This window comes from Chelon labrosus, assembly GCF_963514085.1.
Source record: "Chelon labrosus genome assembly, chromosome: 6".
Taxonomy (NCBI): domain Eukaryota; kingdom Metazoa; phylum Chordata; class Actinopteri; order Mugiliformes; family Mugilidae; genus Chelon; species Chelon labrosus.
The window spans coordinates 8,962,934-8,983,550 of record NC_140342.1 but is presented as its reverse complement, the minus strand read 5'-3'; the positions used below and the strand labels follow the sequence as shown (position 1 = coordinate 8,983,550).

The window sequence follows — 20,617 nt, the reverse complement described above, 5'->3', positions numbered from 1 at the left end:
GTAGCTAAGAGGACTATTAAAAACCCAAGGAGCGCCTAAAGAAAGAAAGAAAACCTTTTGCATCCTCACTGCTTATCACAACAACCAATGAGCCCACCTCAAGATTACCTCCTTGATAAAAACAACAATTGAATTGTGGTGGATCTTTGCGGCCACACACACTGTGGCTCTGCGCCTGTAATGAAAGATCACCTCCTCTGGATATTTGTGAACTCAGCCACTAAGACCAAACGCAAGAATAGATGAGCAACTTTGACAGGCATTACATCTTTTAACAACATCTTCCTTTGTCGTGGCTTCCAAAGTCCCACCGAAATATAGTTTTATACAGACTTATAGAACCAAGAAAAGAAAACATACAGTCCTGGGTGGAATCGGTAAATAAATAAATAAATAAATAAAAAGAAAGAAATAATTCATTCATGTCCCTGGAGGATGCGTCCACACTCACGTTGTAGGAGGAATTTGCTTTAGGCTTTGCATATGACTGACTGTACAAAACGATCTCTGGCTGTGTTCATCTCATGTGCTCTCTGGTGGCTGTTTTTTTTTTTTGTTTTTTTTTAAAGAGGCATTCCGCCCGACACAAAATAAATAAAAAAACAGCGGGCGAGCAGTTTCCCGTGAATTCCCGGTCTCATTTCATGACAAACTGCTTCTCCGCCCGCTGAACTCCGTCTTGTGTAGGAGAGGGCGGTCCGAGATGATGAGCCTGCTAGCAGCCCTCGAACAGGCTAGCCGTGTGGAGCTAGCGTGCTACCAAACAGTGCAGTTTGTTTTCGGGACAGCACGATGAAGAACATCATGAAGTATTATAGACTTAATCCACTGCAGCGGGTTGACAACATCACCGGGAGTTAGGGGCGTCTTTTTACCCACGAAAGCGGGACTTTCCCGACCCCACAGTGTCATTGTTTGGATGGACTATCGTTACAGCTAGCACCGCTGCTTGGGACTTCCCGAGAGGGCACGAATGGGGCTTACTCCGCTAGCCGCTGCTAATGGTTGTGCGGGCTCGGCGGACTAGCTTCGCGGCTAACCGGTTGGCGTTAGCTATCTGACACAGGTAGCTTTGTATTTGTTTTTTTAAGCTGTGTGGTCGTCTTTACTGCACATCTAAATGGCCACTTTATTACCCACACTAAGGATTGTCGGGTCGCACCATTTTATTATAGTAGCGTCAAACTAAAATTAGCTTACGTACGCTAATGTAGGTTTTCATACTGCAAATGACATTGATCTGCTTAGTGAACTTGGCTAGCATGGTTAGCTAGCTTGCTAAGAACCGACACCGAGCTAAAGTTGAGCTACAAAACAGCAGCACAGGTCAAACTAGTCGAGAGGACTGTCGAGCCTCAACTAAAAACGAAACCATAGGTGTGTTCGCCACGTTTAACTAATACGTGGGAAGTGTTTGTTAGCTAGCAAGTTTGTTTACATGATTTTTGAATTCTTTTCAGTCGACATCACTGGGAATTGATCAGTTCACAGCTGTCCTCTTTGAGTTAGCATGGACTATTTTTACTCCAGCTTGCTGTAGTGAGCTTTTATTTAATCACTTATCCGTCTCTGGTGTGATTATGGGTTTTATTATTGCTGGGTGAGTTGCTGGTGTCAAAAGACTGAGTGACATCTTCAATTACTGCAAGTTACATCGTCAAAGTTTGACGACTAAGCCATGAAATGTGTTGCTGGCTTCCATCTCCCAAACTGAACCAAAGCTACTTTACATAATGTCTTTCACAAATATGACTAGCTCAAAACCACTAAAAGCAAATTCTCTGCGGCCTGTTTTACATGCGAGTGTGTGGTTGACATTTTCTCATCCTGTCAACAAGCATCACTGTTGACAGGTCAAATATGTAGCACAAGCATTTTGCATTAATGTACACAGGTCAGAGGTTCTTATGTAATCCTGTTTCCTTCTTGTTTGCAGTTGGTTGACATTGCTCATCTGGTAATTACCAGGCTCTGAATAGAGCAGATTTGCTGGCACAACCATGCCTCCCAGGCCCTCCTCCGGAGAACTATGGGGGATGCACTTGATGCCCCCCAGCATCTTAGTGGACTGCCTTCTTCCAAATGGCATGATTCTCACGTTGGAGTGCCTCCGGGAGGCCACACTCGTCACAGTCAAGCGCGAGCTTTTCAAAGAGGCCAGGAAGTACCCTCTGTACCATCTGCTGCAGGAGGAGAGCTCCTACATCTTTGTCAGTGTCACTCAAGAAGCAGAGCGGGAAGAGTTTTACGACGAGACCAGGAGGCTGTGTGATCTTAGGCTTTTCCAGGCCTTCCTCAAGGTTATTGAGCCAGTAGGCAACAGAGAAGAGAAAATTCTCAACAGAGAGATAGGTATGGCTCCTGACTTTACATACAGTTACAAAACATCCTGCTGTACTCCACGGTGATGTAATGTGACAGCCGTTGGCCTTGGCAGTGTCACAGTGATTAGATTAGCATAATACTGTTGGTCATATACGGCGTATTATGATTCATTGTGTTATTATTTCACTTGTCCTAAATGCATCTTAGAAAGTTTCCCATGTAAAGGATACACATTTGTACTAAGCACTTTTTTTCCTTGCAGGTTTTGCTATTGGGATGCCTATATGCGAGTTTGATTTGGTGAAAGACCCAGAAGTACAAGACTTCAGAAGGAACATTTTAAATGTTTGCAAAGAAGCAGTGGACCTCAGAGACTGTAACGGACCCCACAGTAGAGCTTTGTACGTCTATCCTCCCAATGTAGAATCCTCAGTAGAACTCCCCAGGCACATCCACAACAAGCTAGATAAAGGTGAGGCATATTATTCTGAGCTGGACAGCAAAGGTCAAATTACAAGTCTTTTTGCACATTTTCTTCTTCTTCCTTTTCTGATCTGTTATTTTCTTGTCCATCAGGTCAAATCATTGTGGTCATTTGGGTCATTGTTTCACCCAGCAATGACAAACAGAAGTATACCCTGAAAATCAACCACGACTGTGTGCCAGAGCAGGTGATTGCCGAAGCCATCCGCAAGAAGACGCGTAGCATGCTGCTCTCCCAGGAGCAGTTAAAGATGTGTGTGCAAGAGTATCAGGGAAAGTACATCCTCAAAGTCTGCGGCTGTGATGAGTACTTACTGGAGAAATATCCTCTGAGTCAGTACAAGGTAATCTAATTTAATCTTAGCTTAGCTGTATTCAATGCTATTGTACTTAGAGGGGAAGAAATCCACTTCACATCAAATTACCATCCAACGCAAATGTGCTTGACATTCATGGCATGAAATGAAATTTATGAGAAAATGGTTTGCCTGTATAATGCGCTGGTTCAAGACAGCCACGCTGTACCAAGTTGTGAATATTTTAGTTGTAATTGTAAATTCTAATAATTGACATGTTGGCTTAGAAATATGAATGGCTTCTAAATGTCAAACGACACGAGTAGTTTCAAAATGTCACAATCGCAGCTCCCTCAAAATGCCACTTTGTGTTTTCTCTACAGTATGTGCGCAGCTGTATCATGCTGGGGAGGATGCCCAACTTGATGCTAATGGCAAAGGACAGCCTGTATTCCCAACTGCCCATAGACAACTTCACCATGCCGTCATACGCAAGACGAATATCCACAGCGACGCCCTACATGAATGGGGAAACAGGCACCAAGTCTTTATGGACAATCAACGGAACCCTGAGGATCAAGATACTGTGCGCAACTTATGTCAATGTAAACATCAGAGACATTGATAAGGTACAGTTGCTCTGCATTGGTGCAATGCGGTGTTTACCTCATCTTGTTTGCTTTAAAGATTTTCTGCTCCATCCTGGTTTGACTAAAACAAGTTGTGACTGTAATGTCATATCTCAATACCTTGAAGGTTATTGGATGATGATGTACAGTGTCACAGTCAGAAACGTGCTAAAGATGTCTTTAAGGCATAAATCTGTTGTTTCACTAGATCTACGTCAGGACTGGGATATACCACGGTGGAGAGCAGTTGTGTGACAACGTCAACACCCAACGTGTGCCCTGCTCAAACCCCAGGTAGTGAATAAACAATATCGTTGCGCCACAGGGCTATCACGTAACTTTCTGAGGATAATTTGATTGACTGTACTAATGATCCGTCTCCTGTTGATTCCAGGTGGAACGAGTGGTTGAACTACGACATGTACATTCCAGAAATTCCCAGAGCCGCCCGACTCTGCCTCTCAATTTGCTCTGTAAAAGGACGGAAGGGAGCTAAAGAGGTTTGCTTTCAAATTAAATATATTTAAATTCCAATGCTAACAATTTCCCACTTAGTCCATATTTGCAGTTTGATGGTAAAGAAACTTCTTCCCGGTGTTCTGTGCTGAAACCATTTGTTCCATAGCCCCGAGCTGTTGTCTTTTTAATAGTTTTCATATGCATCGTCTAACTGGTGTTTTCCATGTAGGAGCACTGTCCTCTTGCCTGGGGCAACATCAACCTGTTTGACTACACCCACACACTAGTAGCAGGGAAGATGGCTCTCAACCTGTGGCCTGTGCCACATGGCCTGGAAGACCTGCTCAACCCTATCGGCGTCACAGGCTCCAACCCCAACAAGGTAAACATCTAATAGACCGTTTTCAAACATGAGCAGACATTTTTCTCATGTAGTGAGCAAAGTGCAAAATTTAACACAAAAATATTAGTAGAACAATTTCTTTTGGTCACATGGACAAGATAAATGACACATTAGGAGGAGTGATTCTTTTACACACCGCAATTTCCTAACATATTCAGCTTTTCAGTGTATATTCAGTGTATTGCGTTTGGACCAGCTACTGACCCCTAAGCCTCATGACCCAGTTTTAATAGAGGTGATGACAACTTGTGCAGTTTGAGCTGGACTTAAGCCGCCTCGATTTAAGCAACCAAGCTTCTTATCCCACTTAATTAATTACTCATTGACACAGGCACTTTTCTTTGATTACAGTTAACACCTTGAATGACCTTTCCTCTTCCACCACTTCCCTTCAGGAAACCCCTTGTCTGGAGCTGGAGTTCGATCATTTCAGTAGCCCTGTCAAGTTCCCTGATATGACCGTAGTGGAGGAACACGCCAACTGGAATATATCCAGAGAGCTTGGCTTCAATTACTCCCACACCGGTTTGGTAAGATAGCCAGCATTATTTATTTATTTAATTTTTGTAGTACGTGCTTTGCTGCATTCAGAGACATCACGAGATCTGATTAACATTCTGAGCGACTGCCACAGCGTAGACACTTAATATCACCTTTTCATTCACATACTAATCTTGCTGTGACAACTGCCTGCAGACCCCCTGCAGGACTGACATTGTTATTCAGTTTTATTAATTAAACTGTGTGTTATATGGTGTCGTAGAGTAACAGACTGGCACGAGACAACCCCCTGACTGACACCGACAATGATCAGCTACGGCAAGTGTGTAACCGAGACCCGCTGTCTGAAATAACTGAGCAGGAGAAAGACTTTCTGTGGAGGCACAGGTAACGTATGTGTGGTTGTATACCACCGTAAACAGTTTTTAAACATTGTATGAAGGGCCTCTTTATTTGACTGTAGTATTCTGTATTCAGGACAAAAACTAGATTTAATTTATTCTGTCCCAAACCTATTTTAGACATGACTGCACCAACATGCCAGAGATCCTTCCCAAGATCCTCCTGGCTGTGAAATGGAACTCCAGAGATGAGGTTGCACAGGTAAGCTCAGGTTCCTGTTGCTGACACACTCTAATACGCTCATTTTGAAGGCTGATTTGACATACGATAATATGCTCTCATCCATACTGTAATTGTAGTTAATTACTCTTTTTTTTATTATTATTTATTTATTTTATTTCAGATGTATTGCCTTCTGAAGGACTGGCCTGCCATCAAGCCAGAACAAGCCATGGAGTTGCTGGATTGCAACTTCCCCGACCCTATGATCAGAGAGTTTGCTGTAAAGTGCCTTGAGAAATACTTAACCGACGACAAACTCTCACAGTACCTCATTCAGCTAGTTCAGGTGCGTTCTGTCCACCTGCAATTTTACCTCTTTTTTATTTATTTTTTTTTACTGTGGCATGTTATTCTGATAAGTCGGATGCTGTTTCAGCTTGACATACTGAAGTAATTTTCTATATTTCCTGTGCTTGTGCCCAGGTTCTAAAGTACGAGCAGTACCTTGATAACCCACTTGCACGCTTTCTGCTGAAAAAGGCATTAACCAATCAGAGGATAGGACACTTCTTCTTCTGGCATTTAAAGTGAGTTAATTTAAAAAGGTCTCCTCTCAGGAAGTCTGAACTGTTTGTATGTGAAAGGTTAAACTGTTGTTTGAATGTCACTTAACTGTCCGTCTGTCCCAAGGTGAGTTGATTTGGTGAAAATATCTGACGTCGGCCCATGTATTGAGATACCATGTCTGTATTTCTGTGGCGACTGGACACATTTTCCACTGGGACGCAACCTCTTAATGTTTTTTTTTGTCTTGCTTATGTGTGCCAAGGTCAGAGATGCACAACAAGACGGTGAGCCAGCGGTTCGGTCTGCTGCTGGAGTCGTACTGCCGGGCCTGTGGCATGTATCTGAAGCACCTGAGCAGACAGGTGGAGGCCATGGAGAAACTCATCAATCTCACCGACCTCCTCAAACAAGAGAAAAAAGATGAGGCGCAGAAGGTAATCTGACAGCTGGCAGCTGTTAATTTGTGATCCACTGAATTGCCAGGCTTAATCTTGACAACATCTGGACCAGTCTGGCCGCAATATAGTGAAGTGATAACAATTTGGACACTTGGGTTTTTTGCTTTCAGTGAAATACATTTCAACAAACAAAGATAAGACACTTTTAACATTTGTGCACTTTATTCTTATAGTAATAGACATAGATTGATATAGAAACAAAGATAAAAGTTGGATCTTAAATAAAGTACGAGGATAAACGTGTGAATTACTGGTACCCACTCCAGCCGTGTTGATGGCATGCCTTATTTTCGTCAGCAAGAAGAGTTTATTTTTAAATAACAATATATTGTATTTCCTGTTTAGTTCTTATCACTTTTATTTTGCCTTGTGTGGGGATATTACAGGAGTATTAAGTATGGCAGACTACCATTTAGGTGAGAAGGTTTTGTGAATGCTGGCTTATTTGGGACACTGAACCATAAACGTGTGCTTTCATTACTGAGACGAGTCAAAATGTCTGCCGTGATTATTAAGGTCTGTTTTTCTCCTAAGGATGAATAGGATTGTTAAAATGAGTCACTTCTCACTAGCTTAATAAAATACTAAATGTATAAAAACATCTCGAATGAAGAGAACAGTACTGATGTAAACCCAAGGAGGGTTTTAACCACTAGCTAATTGGCTAGTCATCGTTAGGATTAGGATTATGTTGTGAGCTGTCAATGCAAATGTGTTGGTTAGCGAGCTAACTAGCAAACTGTCTCTGAATCTAAACTCAACATTGTCAGGTGTCCATCAACTCGGCACAAAATTGGCATTGATCTTTAGGTTACTCATATTCAACCATCTCCACGAGTCAATGCAAAAGCTGTGGACGTCTAAACACGGCCACCAGATGGCGCATTTCATTCCCTAAAAGCCTTCTGTGTAGAATCTTCGCCTCATTATGGGCGATGAGTATTTTTGCTGAAGAAATGTAGTAGAAAGTTGACACTACTTACAGCATATTTACCACACTGACCTCTTCCTCCAGCTACACCAGGACATTAATAGCTAATGCATTATATAAAAATCTCTTCTAAGGTTCAGATGAAGTTTCTGGTGGAGCAGATGAGAAGGCCTGACTACATGGATGCACTGCAAAGCTTCACCTCCCCACTGAATCCAGCACACCAGCTAGGAAACCTCCGGTACACGAGCACTCTCTTATCTAACTCTGCCCTGTCAAGTGGTTGGCATTTAATTTTGATTTGCTCTGCAGTGTTTTTTGCCTTTTTCCTCTTCAAGGCTTTAAATATTACAGATGTAATAAAAATGGCAGTTGGGGATAAAGTACATTTAGGGACATGATGTACTCCGCTCAGAGCTCACCCTGTCTTTACAGACAATCCAGTCCACATCAGCTAAAATGAAATAACCTACAGTATTGTTGTGAGCCAGGACTTGTTTGATTTAATGTCTTTCTTCCTATAATTTCTTCCGTTTTTAACATATCCATGTGTTTGTTACAGCCTGGAGGAATGCAGAATGATGTCCTCAGCAAAGCGACCTTTATGGCTTAACTGGGAAAACCCAGATATGATGTCGGAGCTGCTGTTTCAGAACAATGAAATCATCTTCAAAAATGGAGATGGTAAGTTCTGTATGCTTGGATTTCTCACACTGCGTCTTTCTCTGCCTCCCTGTCTCAACACACACACACGCACACGCACACACACGGACGGATGTGCTCTTGCTGAGCATGCAGCATAATTCAGTGTAAGCCTGTAGGGTGTGTCATGATAAACCAACACAACCTTATCAATGCTCTTTAAACAGATTTCAGAAAGAACAACACATTGTTGGAGTTTCACACTTCACTTCAGCTGCTTGTACATTTTGCAGCTTCTGTGACCTCCAGGACTTCTGTCTTTCGAAAGCTCTGCTGCTCCATAATGCATCATGGAGTTGATCAAAGCAGCGAAGCAGCTAATACTCACCTCATTGTTATCCGCCTCCTTGTCTCTCTCTGCCTCGCAGATCTGAGGCAAGACATGCTGACGCTGCAGATCATTAGGATAATGGAGAACATCTGGCAGAACCAAGGCCTTGATCTCAGGTAGGCTCCTCACTTCACCATGACAGCAGGGATGCAGGTACACATTAAAAAGCACTGGACCTTTCATGTTCTGCACTGCATACCTCAATGCACATTAGCGACAACCCCTGCCAGCTACCTCAGGTCATTTAACATAAAGTCTGTCACCGCTATCTTCATTTTGTTTTGCCTCTCTTGTGGTTTCTGTCTCTCGTCTCTCAGGATGCTGCCGTATGGTTGCTTGTCAATTGGTGACTGTGTGGGTTTGATTGAGGTGGTGAGGAACTCTCACACCATCATGCAGATCCAGTGTAAAGGAGGCCTAAAGGGGGCGCTGCAGTTCAACAGCCACACGCTGCATCAGTGGCTCAAGGATAAGAACAAGGGAGAGATGTGAGTCACATAAAAGCTTTTCTGGTGGTTTTGTTGATAGCACGTAAAGACTTACATCAAAATGTCCTCTGTTTTTATGAGCATATTGTGAGAACCCCTCCATGCAATCACTGAATTATCTCTGATATAAAGTTATTTCCATTTGTTTGATGTCTTAGGTATGACCAGGCCATAGATCTGTTCACACGGTCATGTGCAGGCTACTGTGTAGCCACGTTTATCCTGGGCATAGGGGACAGGCACAACAGCAACATTATGGTCAAAGATGATGGGCAGGTAAAGACTGCAGCAGACCTTCTTTCTGTACTGTGTGTACTTTGTTTTTCTTTCTTCAATAAATATGTAATGTTTTACTGTTTGTTCACAGCTGTTCCACATAGACTTTGGCCACTTCCTTGACCACAAAAAGAAGAAGTTCGGGTACAAGAGAGAGCGTGTACCATTTGTGCTTACACAGGACTTCTTGATCGTTATTAGCAAAGGAACACAGGAGTGCACCAAAACGAGGGAGTTTGAAAGGTAATGTTTTTTGTCTTTGGACAGATGGAAAATAATCACCTTTTAAATGGTAAATGGTCTGCTGCACATTGCACTTAAATAAGATAAGTGGTTTCACTGCATTATCAAATAGAACGTTTTTCTTTATTGCTGAATTCGACCTGTCTTCTCACGTCTTCTTTACTCTGTTCATATGTTTCTTCTCCAGGTTCCAGGAGATGTGTTACAAGGCGTACCTGGCAATCCGGCAGCATGCCAACCTCTTCATCAACCTCTTCTCCATGATGCTGGGCTCAGGGATGCCCGAGCTGCAGTCCTTCGACGACATAGCTTACATCAGGAAGACCTTGGCTCTGGACAAATCTGAGCAGGAGGCCCTTGACTACTTCATGAAACAGATGAACGACGCTCACCATGGCGGCTGGACAACCAAGATGGACTGGATCTTCCACACGATTCGCCAGCATGCCATGAACTGAGGAGATAGAGGAGTGAAGAGCTGTGGCAACAACAGCAGAGTAAGAACCAAAAGAGCAGCGAGAAATGAGTTCCCCAAACATAGTAAGGCCTGGTTAATATTTCTTCTAGCGTCTGAAACATTGTCTATCAGTGCACTACAAAATGAGAATGCTCACAAGAGCCTTTGTCAGGGACTTGATGCCTAAATGCTCGTGTTTCTACAAGAGTCTGAAATTTGTCTCCCTGCATTATGAACTTCTGAAGGCACTTTGTCTTCGTCATAGGAAGTGAAATGGACCTCGATAAGCTTGGCCTTTATGTGAACCAACAAATTTTATTTTTTCCTATTTTTAACTTAACCATCAGCATTAACAGAGGAACATCATGAGTGCTGCTAGCTCTATCTAAAGATGACCTGAAAGTGAAAGTGAATGATTTCTACTACCTATTTTGAACTGAAGAAGATGGAGGTGCACACTGGCAGGTTGGTGTTCACCCCCTCAGATGAAATGAAAGGACACTGAGCTGACAGGTGCTCACAAAACCATTATTTTCCCTTACATTTGTATAAACAGCAGCACTCGAAGTACTGTACGGACAGAGGATGTGTTGCTGAGAAACCCCAGCATTTAACACTTTAACTGAGATAATGACCCATTTGTAGCCTACCAGTGACATGTCCTCAGTTCAGAACTAATGTCACATCAGATAACTGACTTTTGTATAGCAGTATATCCACATACTTGTATGCATTCGGTGCACATATTCCTTTCCTGAGTCTATTTTCTACTGAGCCAAAGTACTAGATGTATAACCCCACTACTCAGCAGTCTTATTGTTAAAAAAAAAGTCACTACTATTCCAAGTCTTGTGTGTACTCATAGCACTGATCTCTGCAGTATTTGTTTCTGTTTTGTCTATCAGTATTATTCTGTGTCACATGTCGAGACACAAACCATCGTCATATGCCCTGAGCAGATGGACCAGAGAAAACCTTTCTGATGGCCAGCTGTATAACATGTCATGAGTTGTTTTGCTTGTTTGTTTTTGTGTGTGTGAGTTATTCATCTGACACAGGCTAGAAACACATGGGGGGGAAAAAAAGGATATGTAGTGTTTGTGTGCTGTGCTGTTACACTATGCAAGTTGTGATCCTAACATATGTACTGTATACTGCAAAAAAAAAGAAGAAAAAAAACGATGTCAGATTAAGCATAGAGAATTGCATTACCCCCCCCAACCTGCTGTGAACACACAGAGAAGTATGTCACAACGTTGTACAGACAGTACATGGAAGAAAAAGAAAAAAAAAAAACGCACAATGCTGCCGTGTAACAGTATCATCCACTTCTTCCCAGCAAAAAGAACTGTGAGAAACACATTTGGACTTCTACTGCTCCTCCTCAGACATGGGAGCGTCGATCTAAGCCATCTGTCAAATGTCCGAGACGTCGAGTTGTGCTCGTCTCCTTGTTATCTGCCCTCAAATTTGCCAGATTGCGAAATCCAGGTAAAGAAAAGCAACCGAAGTGATATTTTTTTTTAAACCTTCCAAGTGTCTTCTTCCCTTCTTCTTCTTCCTGTGATTGTTGCCCTTGCGTGTGGAAGAGCAGTCGCTGCAGGTTCGATCGCTGCGCAGATTCGTACGTGAGAGGTCCCTAAGTGTTCTAGCTTTACTAAATGATAACCTAACGGGGCGGTTTCCTGGACACTTGAGTCTGAATGTCCAGTTTGTGCTTTTCTCTACATGAGTGAGGACTTAAAACTGCTCAGGAAACCGATCCTACTGAGATGCATGCGCCTCTGTACGGGATACAGAGCAGTGGGCCGGACCCGAACTGACGAAACAAAACCCCATGTATTTTATAGAAGAACTATCTAAATGACACTATTTCCCTTTGTACTTGTTTTGTTGTCACACTTCATTATGCATGAGGTCCTCAAATATCTACCTTTTTTTTGTTTGTTTGACCTGATGTTGTTTACTTGAATTTCATGTATAGAAATGACCTTGTTACTTGTTTGAGGTACAACAAAGTCACAATGAAGGTAACAGATACTGACACTGCTACTACATGTGCAAATGCTTTCCTTGAATAACTACAGAGGTAATATATTTTTGTATTTTTAAATGTAAACACTCATATATGTATCTGCTAACCAAAAAAAAAAAAAAAAAAAATACAGGAAAAAAAAAATGGCACCATTCTCACACAAAAATTCAGCAGACGGCATCTAGTTGTTGAAAAGACATGAATGACAAAGCGGAGGTGAATGAAGGACGAGGACTTGATGTTGACGGAGAACCATCTTGACGTCGAGTAGCGACGTCCTGCCCTATAAGTGGAAGTTTGTAAGCACAATAATAAAGGAAGAAGAGACTACCCTGCATGATTTAACAAGAACCATACTTGTTTTAGTTATCTATCCATCTGTATATATCATTATGGAGAACTTCAAATAATTGTTTTAATCATCCTTGTATGACCATGTCTCATAAGAAACTGTATGCATTCATTTATTGTGCTGTTGAATAAAACATTTCTCCTAAAGCTGAATATATTTATTAGGCGATTTCATTACACTGTTACACACTCAAATGTCATTAAGGCACATTAGTATTTCGCCCTATGAAGAATATTGAAAAGTGAGACGAGGCTCAAAACTAAATAAAATCGCAACTTTGGCTAAACACGTACTCGCAAGACTAGATGAGCCGGAAATCAGTGCAAAATCATTAACATGTTTGAACCATCGCTCGTGAGTTATATGTAGACCGATCAGTCATAACATTATGAACACCTTCCTAATATTGTGTAGGTCTCCCTTGTGCTTTCAAAACAGTTGTGACTCATCAGAGAATGGACATGGGCCTTCTGAGGCTGTCCTGTGGGTCCTATGGGTCGAGGGGAGGGGCCTCTGTGGATCATCCCACAGATAATGGCTCAGTTTGGGAGACCTGGTCAACACAGGTCAACATACACTATATTACCAAAAGTATTCGCTCACCTGCCTTTACTCATTCTATGAACTGAAGTGCCATCCCATTCCTAACTCATAGAATTCAATATGATGTCGGTCCACCTTTTGCAGCTATTACAGCTTCAACTCTTCTGGGAAGACTGTCCACAAGGTTGAGGAGAGTGTTTATAGGAATTTTTGACCATTCTTCCAAAAGCGCATTGGTGAGGTCACACACTGATGTTGGTCGAGAAGGCCTGGCTCTCAGTCTCCGCTCTAATTCATCCCAAAGGTGTTCTATCGGGTTCAGGTCAGGACTCTGTGCAGGCCAGTCAAGTTCATCCACACCAGACTCTGTCATCCACGTCTTTATGGACCTTGCTTTGTGCACTGGTGCACAGTCATGTTGGAAGAGGAAGGGGCCCGCTCCAAACTGTTCCCACAAGGTTGGGAGCATGGAATTGTCCAAAATGTTTTGGTATCCTGAAGCATTCAATGTTCCTTTCACTGGAACTAAGGGGCCAAGCCCAGCTCCTGAAAAACAACCCCATACCATAATTCCTCCTCCACCAAATTTCACAGTTGGCACAATGCAATCTGAAATGTACCGTTCTCCTGGCAACCTCCAAACCCAGACTCGTCCATCAGATTGCCAGATGGAAAAGCGTGATTCATCACTCCAGAGAACGCGTCTCCACTGCTCTAGAGGCCAGTGGCGGCGTGCTTTACACCATTGCATCCGACGCCTTGCATTGCACTTGGTGATGTGTGGCTTGGCTGCAGCTGCTCGGCCATGGAAACCCATTCCATGAAGCTCTCTGCGTACTGTACTTGGGCTAATCTGAAGGTCACATGAAGTTTGTAGCTCTGTAGCAATTGACTGTGCAGAAAGTCGGCGACCTCTTTGCACTATGCGCTTCAGCATCCGCTGACCCCTCTCCGTCACTTTACGTGGCCTACCACTTCGTGGCTGAGTTGCTGTTTTTCCCAAACGCTTCCATTTTGTTATAATAGAGCTGACAGTTGACTGTGGAATATTTAGGAGCGAGGAAATTTCACGACTGGATTTGTTGCACAAGTGGCATCCTATGACAGTTCCAGGCTGGAATTCACTGAGCTCCTGAGAGCGGCCCATTCTTTCACAAATGTCTTGTTTCACAGTCTGCATGCCTGAGTGCTTGAATTTATACACCTGGGGCCAGGCCAAGTGATTAGAACACCTGATTCTGATCATTTGAATGGGTGAGCGAATACTTTTGGTAATATAGTGTATTTACTTCACTTGTGGTTTTAATGTTGTGGCTGATCGGTGTACATTCAGGCTGTATGCTTAATTTAAAACAAACAGGTTACATTAGAAACTATCTATCATGGTGTCTTTTTTTTTTTGGCTACAGCAGGCAGTTGTTTCCAGAGAAGATGGTCTAAAAAAAACACTCGATACCAAACCACAGACAGGACACAATGACAAGAAATGGAATGTGTCTTTAAACATGAGAGGTACGAACTGGGGTTAGTTCAGTTTAACTTTTTGACTGTGATCATTTTCATGTTGTACCGGTACTGAGAAAGGTCTTGCATCTATCCAAGAATTTTTAAGGATGTTCGTGTCCCTCCTAAGTGGGGTTTAGAGACACCAATAATCTCTATAGGTTTGTTAGCAGACTCTGGATATTGATGTGTTCTGTGTTGAAACAGAGCTTCTCTCCTAAGAAGCTCAGTCTGTTCTGACTGGTCACAAGGAGAGACTCAGGGTGAGAGAGGGACATAAAATGGGGATGCAAAATTGGTACACCCCGCTAGTGCAGGATGAGTCATCATCAATTTTAAATAGTTTGCGGTAAAGACAGACTTTTAGAATAAGAACACCTACAAAAGAATGTTTTTTGGTCAATGTTGGGCCAGATACTGACAGACAGGTGACATATAGTGCAAGATATATAAAAACACTTCAAAAATTTGGGTTTTATGGTGATGTTAATGGTGGCTATGGTGACTGTCTACACTTGTAAAGGCACTGCATGGCACTTATTTTGTGAATAAGACGAAAATTGTGTTTCTAATGAATTTTGAGAATTGAAACCTAAATGTTACGGTGAGAAGCCCTATAGCTTGGATCAAGTGACATGCTCACAAATGTTTTCTTTGGCATGTTGCAGCACACTGGGTGTGTCATGAAGGCGACTGCGTGCTGGACCTCCGGAGGAGTCTGTACAGTTTGCCCTGAGTGCATCTCGAAGCCAGCCTGCCCCTTGCGCTCTCGCTGGACACCTCAGACGACAGGTGGGCTAAGAACTGTGTGAGCTTCACAAGGCCCACCAGCAGAGCCCCGCCGCCCAGCATCAGGCAGGGCCACAGCAGAGCAAACAGGGCCTTCCTCAACGTGTACTTCCTGCTCAGGATGACGTGGTGCGTCGAGTTGTCGGTGAGGCACGAGGCGGCGCTCGCCAGCCGGCTGTCCAAGCTGTTTTTCACTTTATGGACTTCGTCTTGAAGAGCCTTTTTGTCCATTTGACACTTCGGTATGTAGAAACACTGCAGAAGAAGAGATCAGATTCAAGTCTAATTTTTATCTGGTGACCTGCTTGTTACAGTTTGGCAGCCCTGATTGCAATCAAGGAGACAAACGGCAAGGGCTTTCTTTTTATTCTTTTTTTTTTTCTGTTAAAAAAAATCTAGGCTCTATTTGTGGCAGTGGCGCTGAAAAAAAAAAAACACAATTCCTGCAGTCTCTCTGAATGGAGCAAAAGTGCAGCATAAGAGCATCTCCTAATGATATCTGCTGGCTTATTCACAGAGGCACAGGAATTAGAGTACTGCTGTTTTTCCATCCTGTCAGCTAGTGCAGTTATTTGCCTCCGCTGCTTTCACACATTCTCCACTGAACGTCACAGGAGGTCCTTCTTTCCTGTGGGCATCTAGCCACACAATTACTCCTCTCTCTGCTGAATTATAATTTTGAAATTTAATTCAATTTTTTTTTTAAACTTAATTTTGCTACTGCCCACCATCCGCAGAAATGGTTGCAAAACAATTTCCCCTCTGGGATTATTAAATGTATTCAGATCCTCAAGTCCCTGCTTAAACAGAGAGTACCCTGAGTGCTGAGCAGTAAAATTAAGATCTATTAAATAGACTGGTACTACACGTCATGGGTAGCACCTAGTTAAAAAGTCTAAAATGCTCCAAGGCCAACATGCTCATCCTTGGCACTTAACAAGCCACACCGGGTGTAAAGCAGTTCCAGACCTGCCATTCATACAGATATAAGGTAAATTCTTAAAGCCTGGAATCTACTGCCATAAATCCCTACCTCAGTAGCGAGCAGGACCGACTCTTCATCAAAGTGGAGAAAAGCTTCCTGGTTGAAGCCAGAGACGTTAACCGTCACCCTGAGGCAGGGCACTGTGCTCACACCTCTGCAGTCAACCCACTCCTCCAGGATGTCGGTCTGCAGCAGCACACAGCTGGCGTTCTTCTCCCAGTTACTGAAAGACAACCACCGAGAGAGGGTGAGAGCAGCCTGTTCTAAGCTCTCAGCATGCAAATCCACACCAGAAAATCACTAATTGAAGCATCTCAGCAGCAGGGTTGCATTGCCATAAAATATAGAACTAACAGTGAGATGAGGGTGAATCCTAATAGTTGTAGTGGTCCACTCACCAGAGCCGATCAGTCTGATTAAATTCATCTGAGTCAGTCTGTGACAGTTAGCGAATGTTAGTAAGTTAACATTTGGATTGAAATGGAGAACGTGGTTAGCATAATGTGTATTCAGCAGTATGATGTTAGCAAGTTGGGAAATTTTAAAAAATAAACTAAACTGGGAACCCTCAAACACACAAGTACAATTTTCATGTTGCCCTACAAGATACAAATTCCACAAAGAATGTGATATAAATAAATTATCACTGATTGCATTGAGTTACATTGATTAGTGTTATTTGCAATGCAGTGCATTATTTGCCAATAAGTGGCTCTCAACTAACACACTAATGTCCAGAGACTCTAGACTCAAGGTGAAACCATTTGTGGACACATGTTAAGCCTGTGTTGTAAATCTTTTCTAAGTCCACCACCAATGTTCAGAGAGCTGTTTTCCAATTCAGTTTAATTTTTCACAAACCAGGCAATGGACAGTGATGCCTAAAGAATGTTCACCCTGTTTCCTTGCTGCATTTCTTCTAAATCTAGTCTGTGGATACACAGACTTCGCTTTTAATTTGATCAACATAAAATCCACTGTCACATTTTTGATAATCTAAAAAAAAAAGTCTACTGCCATAAATCCCTACCTCAGTAGCGAGCAGGACCGACTCTTCATCAAAGTGTCTAATCTAAAAAAGTTTGTTCCTAAACTGTTTCTGTGTGTGTGTCTGTCAGGCTTCATCCTGCTGGGGATGGCTGCTGCCATCAAGGAGTATCATTGCTATGGGGTGGGGGTGCCTGGTCTGGTCTAGGTGGGTGCTACATGTCTAAGTAACATCCACATGAATACCAGGTCCAAAAGTTTCCCAGTAGAACACTGACTCGTCGCAAGATGGTCAATGTTATTTACTTCTCCTGTCAGTGGTCATAATGTTATGCCTGATTGGTGCAAACCAATAATGAACAGAATTAGTTTCTGGCCTAAATGTTCTTGTGTTATTTCTGTAAAGTTTGACTTGCTAAACCCATTTAAATGATTAAATAAATATGAAATACAGTTTTTATTATTGTTATAAAGGGCTGTCTGTCACATGTCATCGTCCCCAGCATCGGTGGAGAAGGCCGACGGTGTACCTGTTAACATAGGGTTTGACCACAGTGATCCCGACCACAAAGAACATGAGCACGGCGAAGGCCATCATGGTGAAGCCCAGCAGGATGGCTCTGTCCTCCCCGACACTTGACACCAGCGTCTGGGTCCGAGCCCCCTCCCCTCCACGCCCATCCGCTCCCCGGCACCCGTCATGCTCCATCGCCACCGTGCTGTGGAGCAGCTCCCTGTGCCTCCCGTACACACATACAAGCAGACTTCATTTTTGATCCAACGCACTGACAGAGTTCGTGTTTGACTTTTGAATGATTCAGTTCATGTTAGACATTCTAGCTTCAGAGTTAGTATCTGTGGTTAAAATACCAAAAAAATTAAAAATCTGAGCAAATTTAGATTTTGGGAAAAAAAATAATGTAAGGAGTATTTAGGAAAAAGAGTCATGCTGCTAGGTCTGTGGGGCTGTAATTAGGCAGAGTGGGGATTTCAGCTAAATGTTAGAGTCTGCATGCTCATGATTACAATGCTAACATGTCGTTTAGCAGTTATCAGTTTTTACCATGTTCTCTACAGTGTGTTGGCCCCTTTCGTGTCTGCTAATTAGCACTAAACACAATGTATTAGTATGTACACACATTTGTTCTCTGCCTTTAACCCATCCAAGTGAGGAGTAGGTAGCCATGCCAATGGCCTGGGGAGCAGTTGGAGGGTTTAAGCTACAGCTTAGCTTGATGGACATGCCATTAGCTTAGCAGGAATTTAGTTAGTGGACCAACTCATAAACCAACATTGCTAGTTCCAAAAAGGAAAATTCTATACTTGAGCTGATATCTAAAGAGATGTCCCTTACATTTCATAATATCTTAAATTTTTATTAAACTAAGCCTGTATGTGACTTGAGACTGCTTTAGGCCGACAAACTTTAAACTACAACAGTGGGAATGTGTGTAAAGTATGTCCTTTGAATATGTCAACACCGATTACTATCTGAGAGTACTACACCGAGAGTACTATCTGAATCAGATGATGACTACTATAGCTAACTTAATGCTGCTAGTCTAGCCTTGACCATGATGGAGAGACATCTGACTAAAATACCTTTCACTATCGTCACATTATTTCAGTATTTCTTTAACGGTTAACATTAGCTAACTAAGCTAGCAGAGCAGCATGTCCTGCTCTGTTCTGAGGTAACACGATGACATTTGAGCCAATGGCCTAATGATGAAATTATGTACAAAAAAATCCTTGTGTTAACAGTATTAGGAACTGGGTGTCTGTGGAGACATTACCACCAAAATCACTAGCCACACATAGCTAAGCTTATTACCTTTCTACCAGTGACATTAGGTGCAGCTAAAGTCCAACTCTCGACGTCTAAATTTCTGGGAAGTAACCCCAAAACAGTCAGAGGCACATTTTAGTATCATATTAGTTGCAGTGCATTGTTTTCTTTTTACAAACCTTCTGTTTCTCAACCTTGTACACGTGTTGCTATGTAGAAGGTATTAGTTCATTACCATCCCCCATTGATGATCAGCAGAATTTCTTGGAACTTACTAAAAGATTTTACCATCATCAACAAGCTTATGTGCATGCACATATGTTCTTTTGCAAATGCATCATGTAAAAATAAATAGACTCACTAGTAGGAAAGTAGTAACACTGGTGAGTTACAGAGCATACAGCAATTTTTCAGAGGCTAATGGTCCTCAAGTGTAGAGCCAGTGAAATGCATCAACACATGATTTTAGTCAATACAAACCTTTCCCATCTGTGAAAGTGTTGTTTTTTTAATACAGCCTCAATGAACATCAACAGTGTGTATAATGTGAATCAGCAGTGTTTTCCCTCTTAATGAACTCCCAGCAGCATTTCCAAAAGTCTTGCTGTCTGGCCTAGTCGATCATCCGCTCTTACCGTGTCTGCCGCCTGCGAGCGCCGTGCAGGTTGATGTTAACGGGGATGTTGAACGACCTCCGGGGAGAAGCTGTGTTCAAGAACATGCCCACTCCTAACTCAGACACCTCCCAGCCCCAAGTATGCACAGTACTTGGTATATGCTCCTAACAAGGTTCTCTGTATGTGCAAGTCAGATGTCCGTCTGCCAACAGCTAATCACCCCCTGTCACCAACAGGCTCCAGCGCAGGCTGGCTGAGTGGACCACATTGCAGTTTGTTCATCAGGAAACTCCCTGCTGTTTACCAAGGCTCAAAGGTGAGCGCAACAACACCTTTCGTGCTCATGTGGGTTTCTATAGAAACCACCACAGGTAAGCCAGGTAGGATGCTAATGGCCTCTCAGTGGGATGCTCAGCTGCTGCAGTTTGTCACGGAAAAGCTGAGCTGAATGAATCTCCACTTAACATTTGGCATCGAATGAAACAGCACAACGACACTGCACTGGTGAGTACTATCTCTAAGAAATCAGGTAATCAGAAAAAGACATAAAGAGGCGGCTGTATGCCAAACCAACCATCTTTACACACATAGAAAAGATACTGACCCGAACACATGAGTCCTGCGATTTCTCATGGCCTGCTGAGCTCCAAACCTCTCAGATTGTCCCTAAACTGCGTGATAGAAGTGAAAGATGCCGAGTGAGTTTATATGTGTTATGCAAACAATTGAAACGCCTTGTATTATTCATAGGTTGCTGAAAAACATATGGAGGTATTAACTTGATGACAGTTCTGTTTAATATAACAAGCCCGAGGCTAGGAACACCACAGCAGCTTGAAAATGGAGCGAGCATTCAACAAAACAGACAGCAATGTCATATCTAATTTATTCAGCATTAAATACA

The 20,617-nt window shown here is 42.6% G+C and overlaps 2 protein-coding genes across 2 annotated transcripts; one reads left to right on the top strand and one right to left on the bottom strand.

The window, feature by feature from the left end:
- Window positions 1–499: 499 nt before the first annotated feature.
- LOC311489680 (phosphatidylinositol 4,5-bisphosphate 3-kinase catalytic subunit alpha isoform) lies at window positions 500–12,890 on the top strand. Its single transcript, XM_084546872.1, has 21 exons — window positions 500–1,066; window positions 1,937–2,352; window positions 2,588–2,797; window positions 2,902–3,152; window positions 3,488–3,733; window positions 3,942–4,027; window positions 4,128–4,233; window positions 4,422–4,574; window positions 4,991–5,125; window positions 5,359–5,483; window positions 5,618–5,699; window positions 5,842–6,006; window positions 6,144–6,247; window positions 6,490–6,661; window positions 7,751–7,857; window positions 8,179–8,300; window positions 8,687–8,765; window positions 8,967–9,137; window positions 9,296–9,413; window positions 9,505–9,656; window positions 9,844–12,890. Exons 2-21 carry the CDS (start codon window positions 2,001–2,003, stop codon window positions 10,112–10,114), a joined length of 3,207 nt encoding a protein of 1,068 aa, XP_084402998.1. The 5' UTR covers window positions 500–1,066; window positions 1,937–2,000; the 3' UTR covers window positions 10,115–12,890.
- Window positions 12,891–15,206: 2,316 nt separating this feature from the next.
- kcnmb3 (potassium calcium-activated channel subfamily M regulatory beta subunit 3) lies at window positions 15,207–20,521 on the bottom strand. Its single transcript, XM_084546873.1, has 4 exons — window positions 19,732–20,521; window positions 17,838–18,041; window positions 16,369–16,543; window positions 15,207–15,590 (listed from the first exon to the last, which is right to left on the bottom strand). Exons 1-4 carry the CDS (start codon window positions 19,815–19,817, stop codon window positions 15,228–15,230), a joined length of 828 nt encoding a protein of 275 aa, XP_084402999.1. The 5' UTR covers window positions 19,818–20,521; the 3' UTR covers window positions 15,207–15,227.
- Window positions 20,522–20,617: the final 96 nt, after the last annotated feature.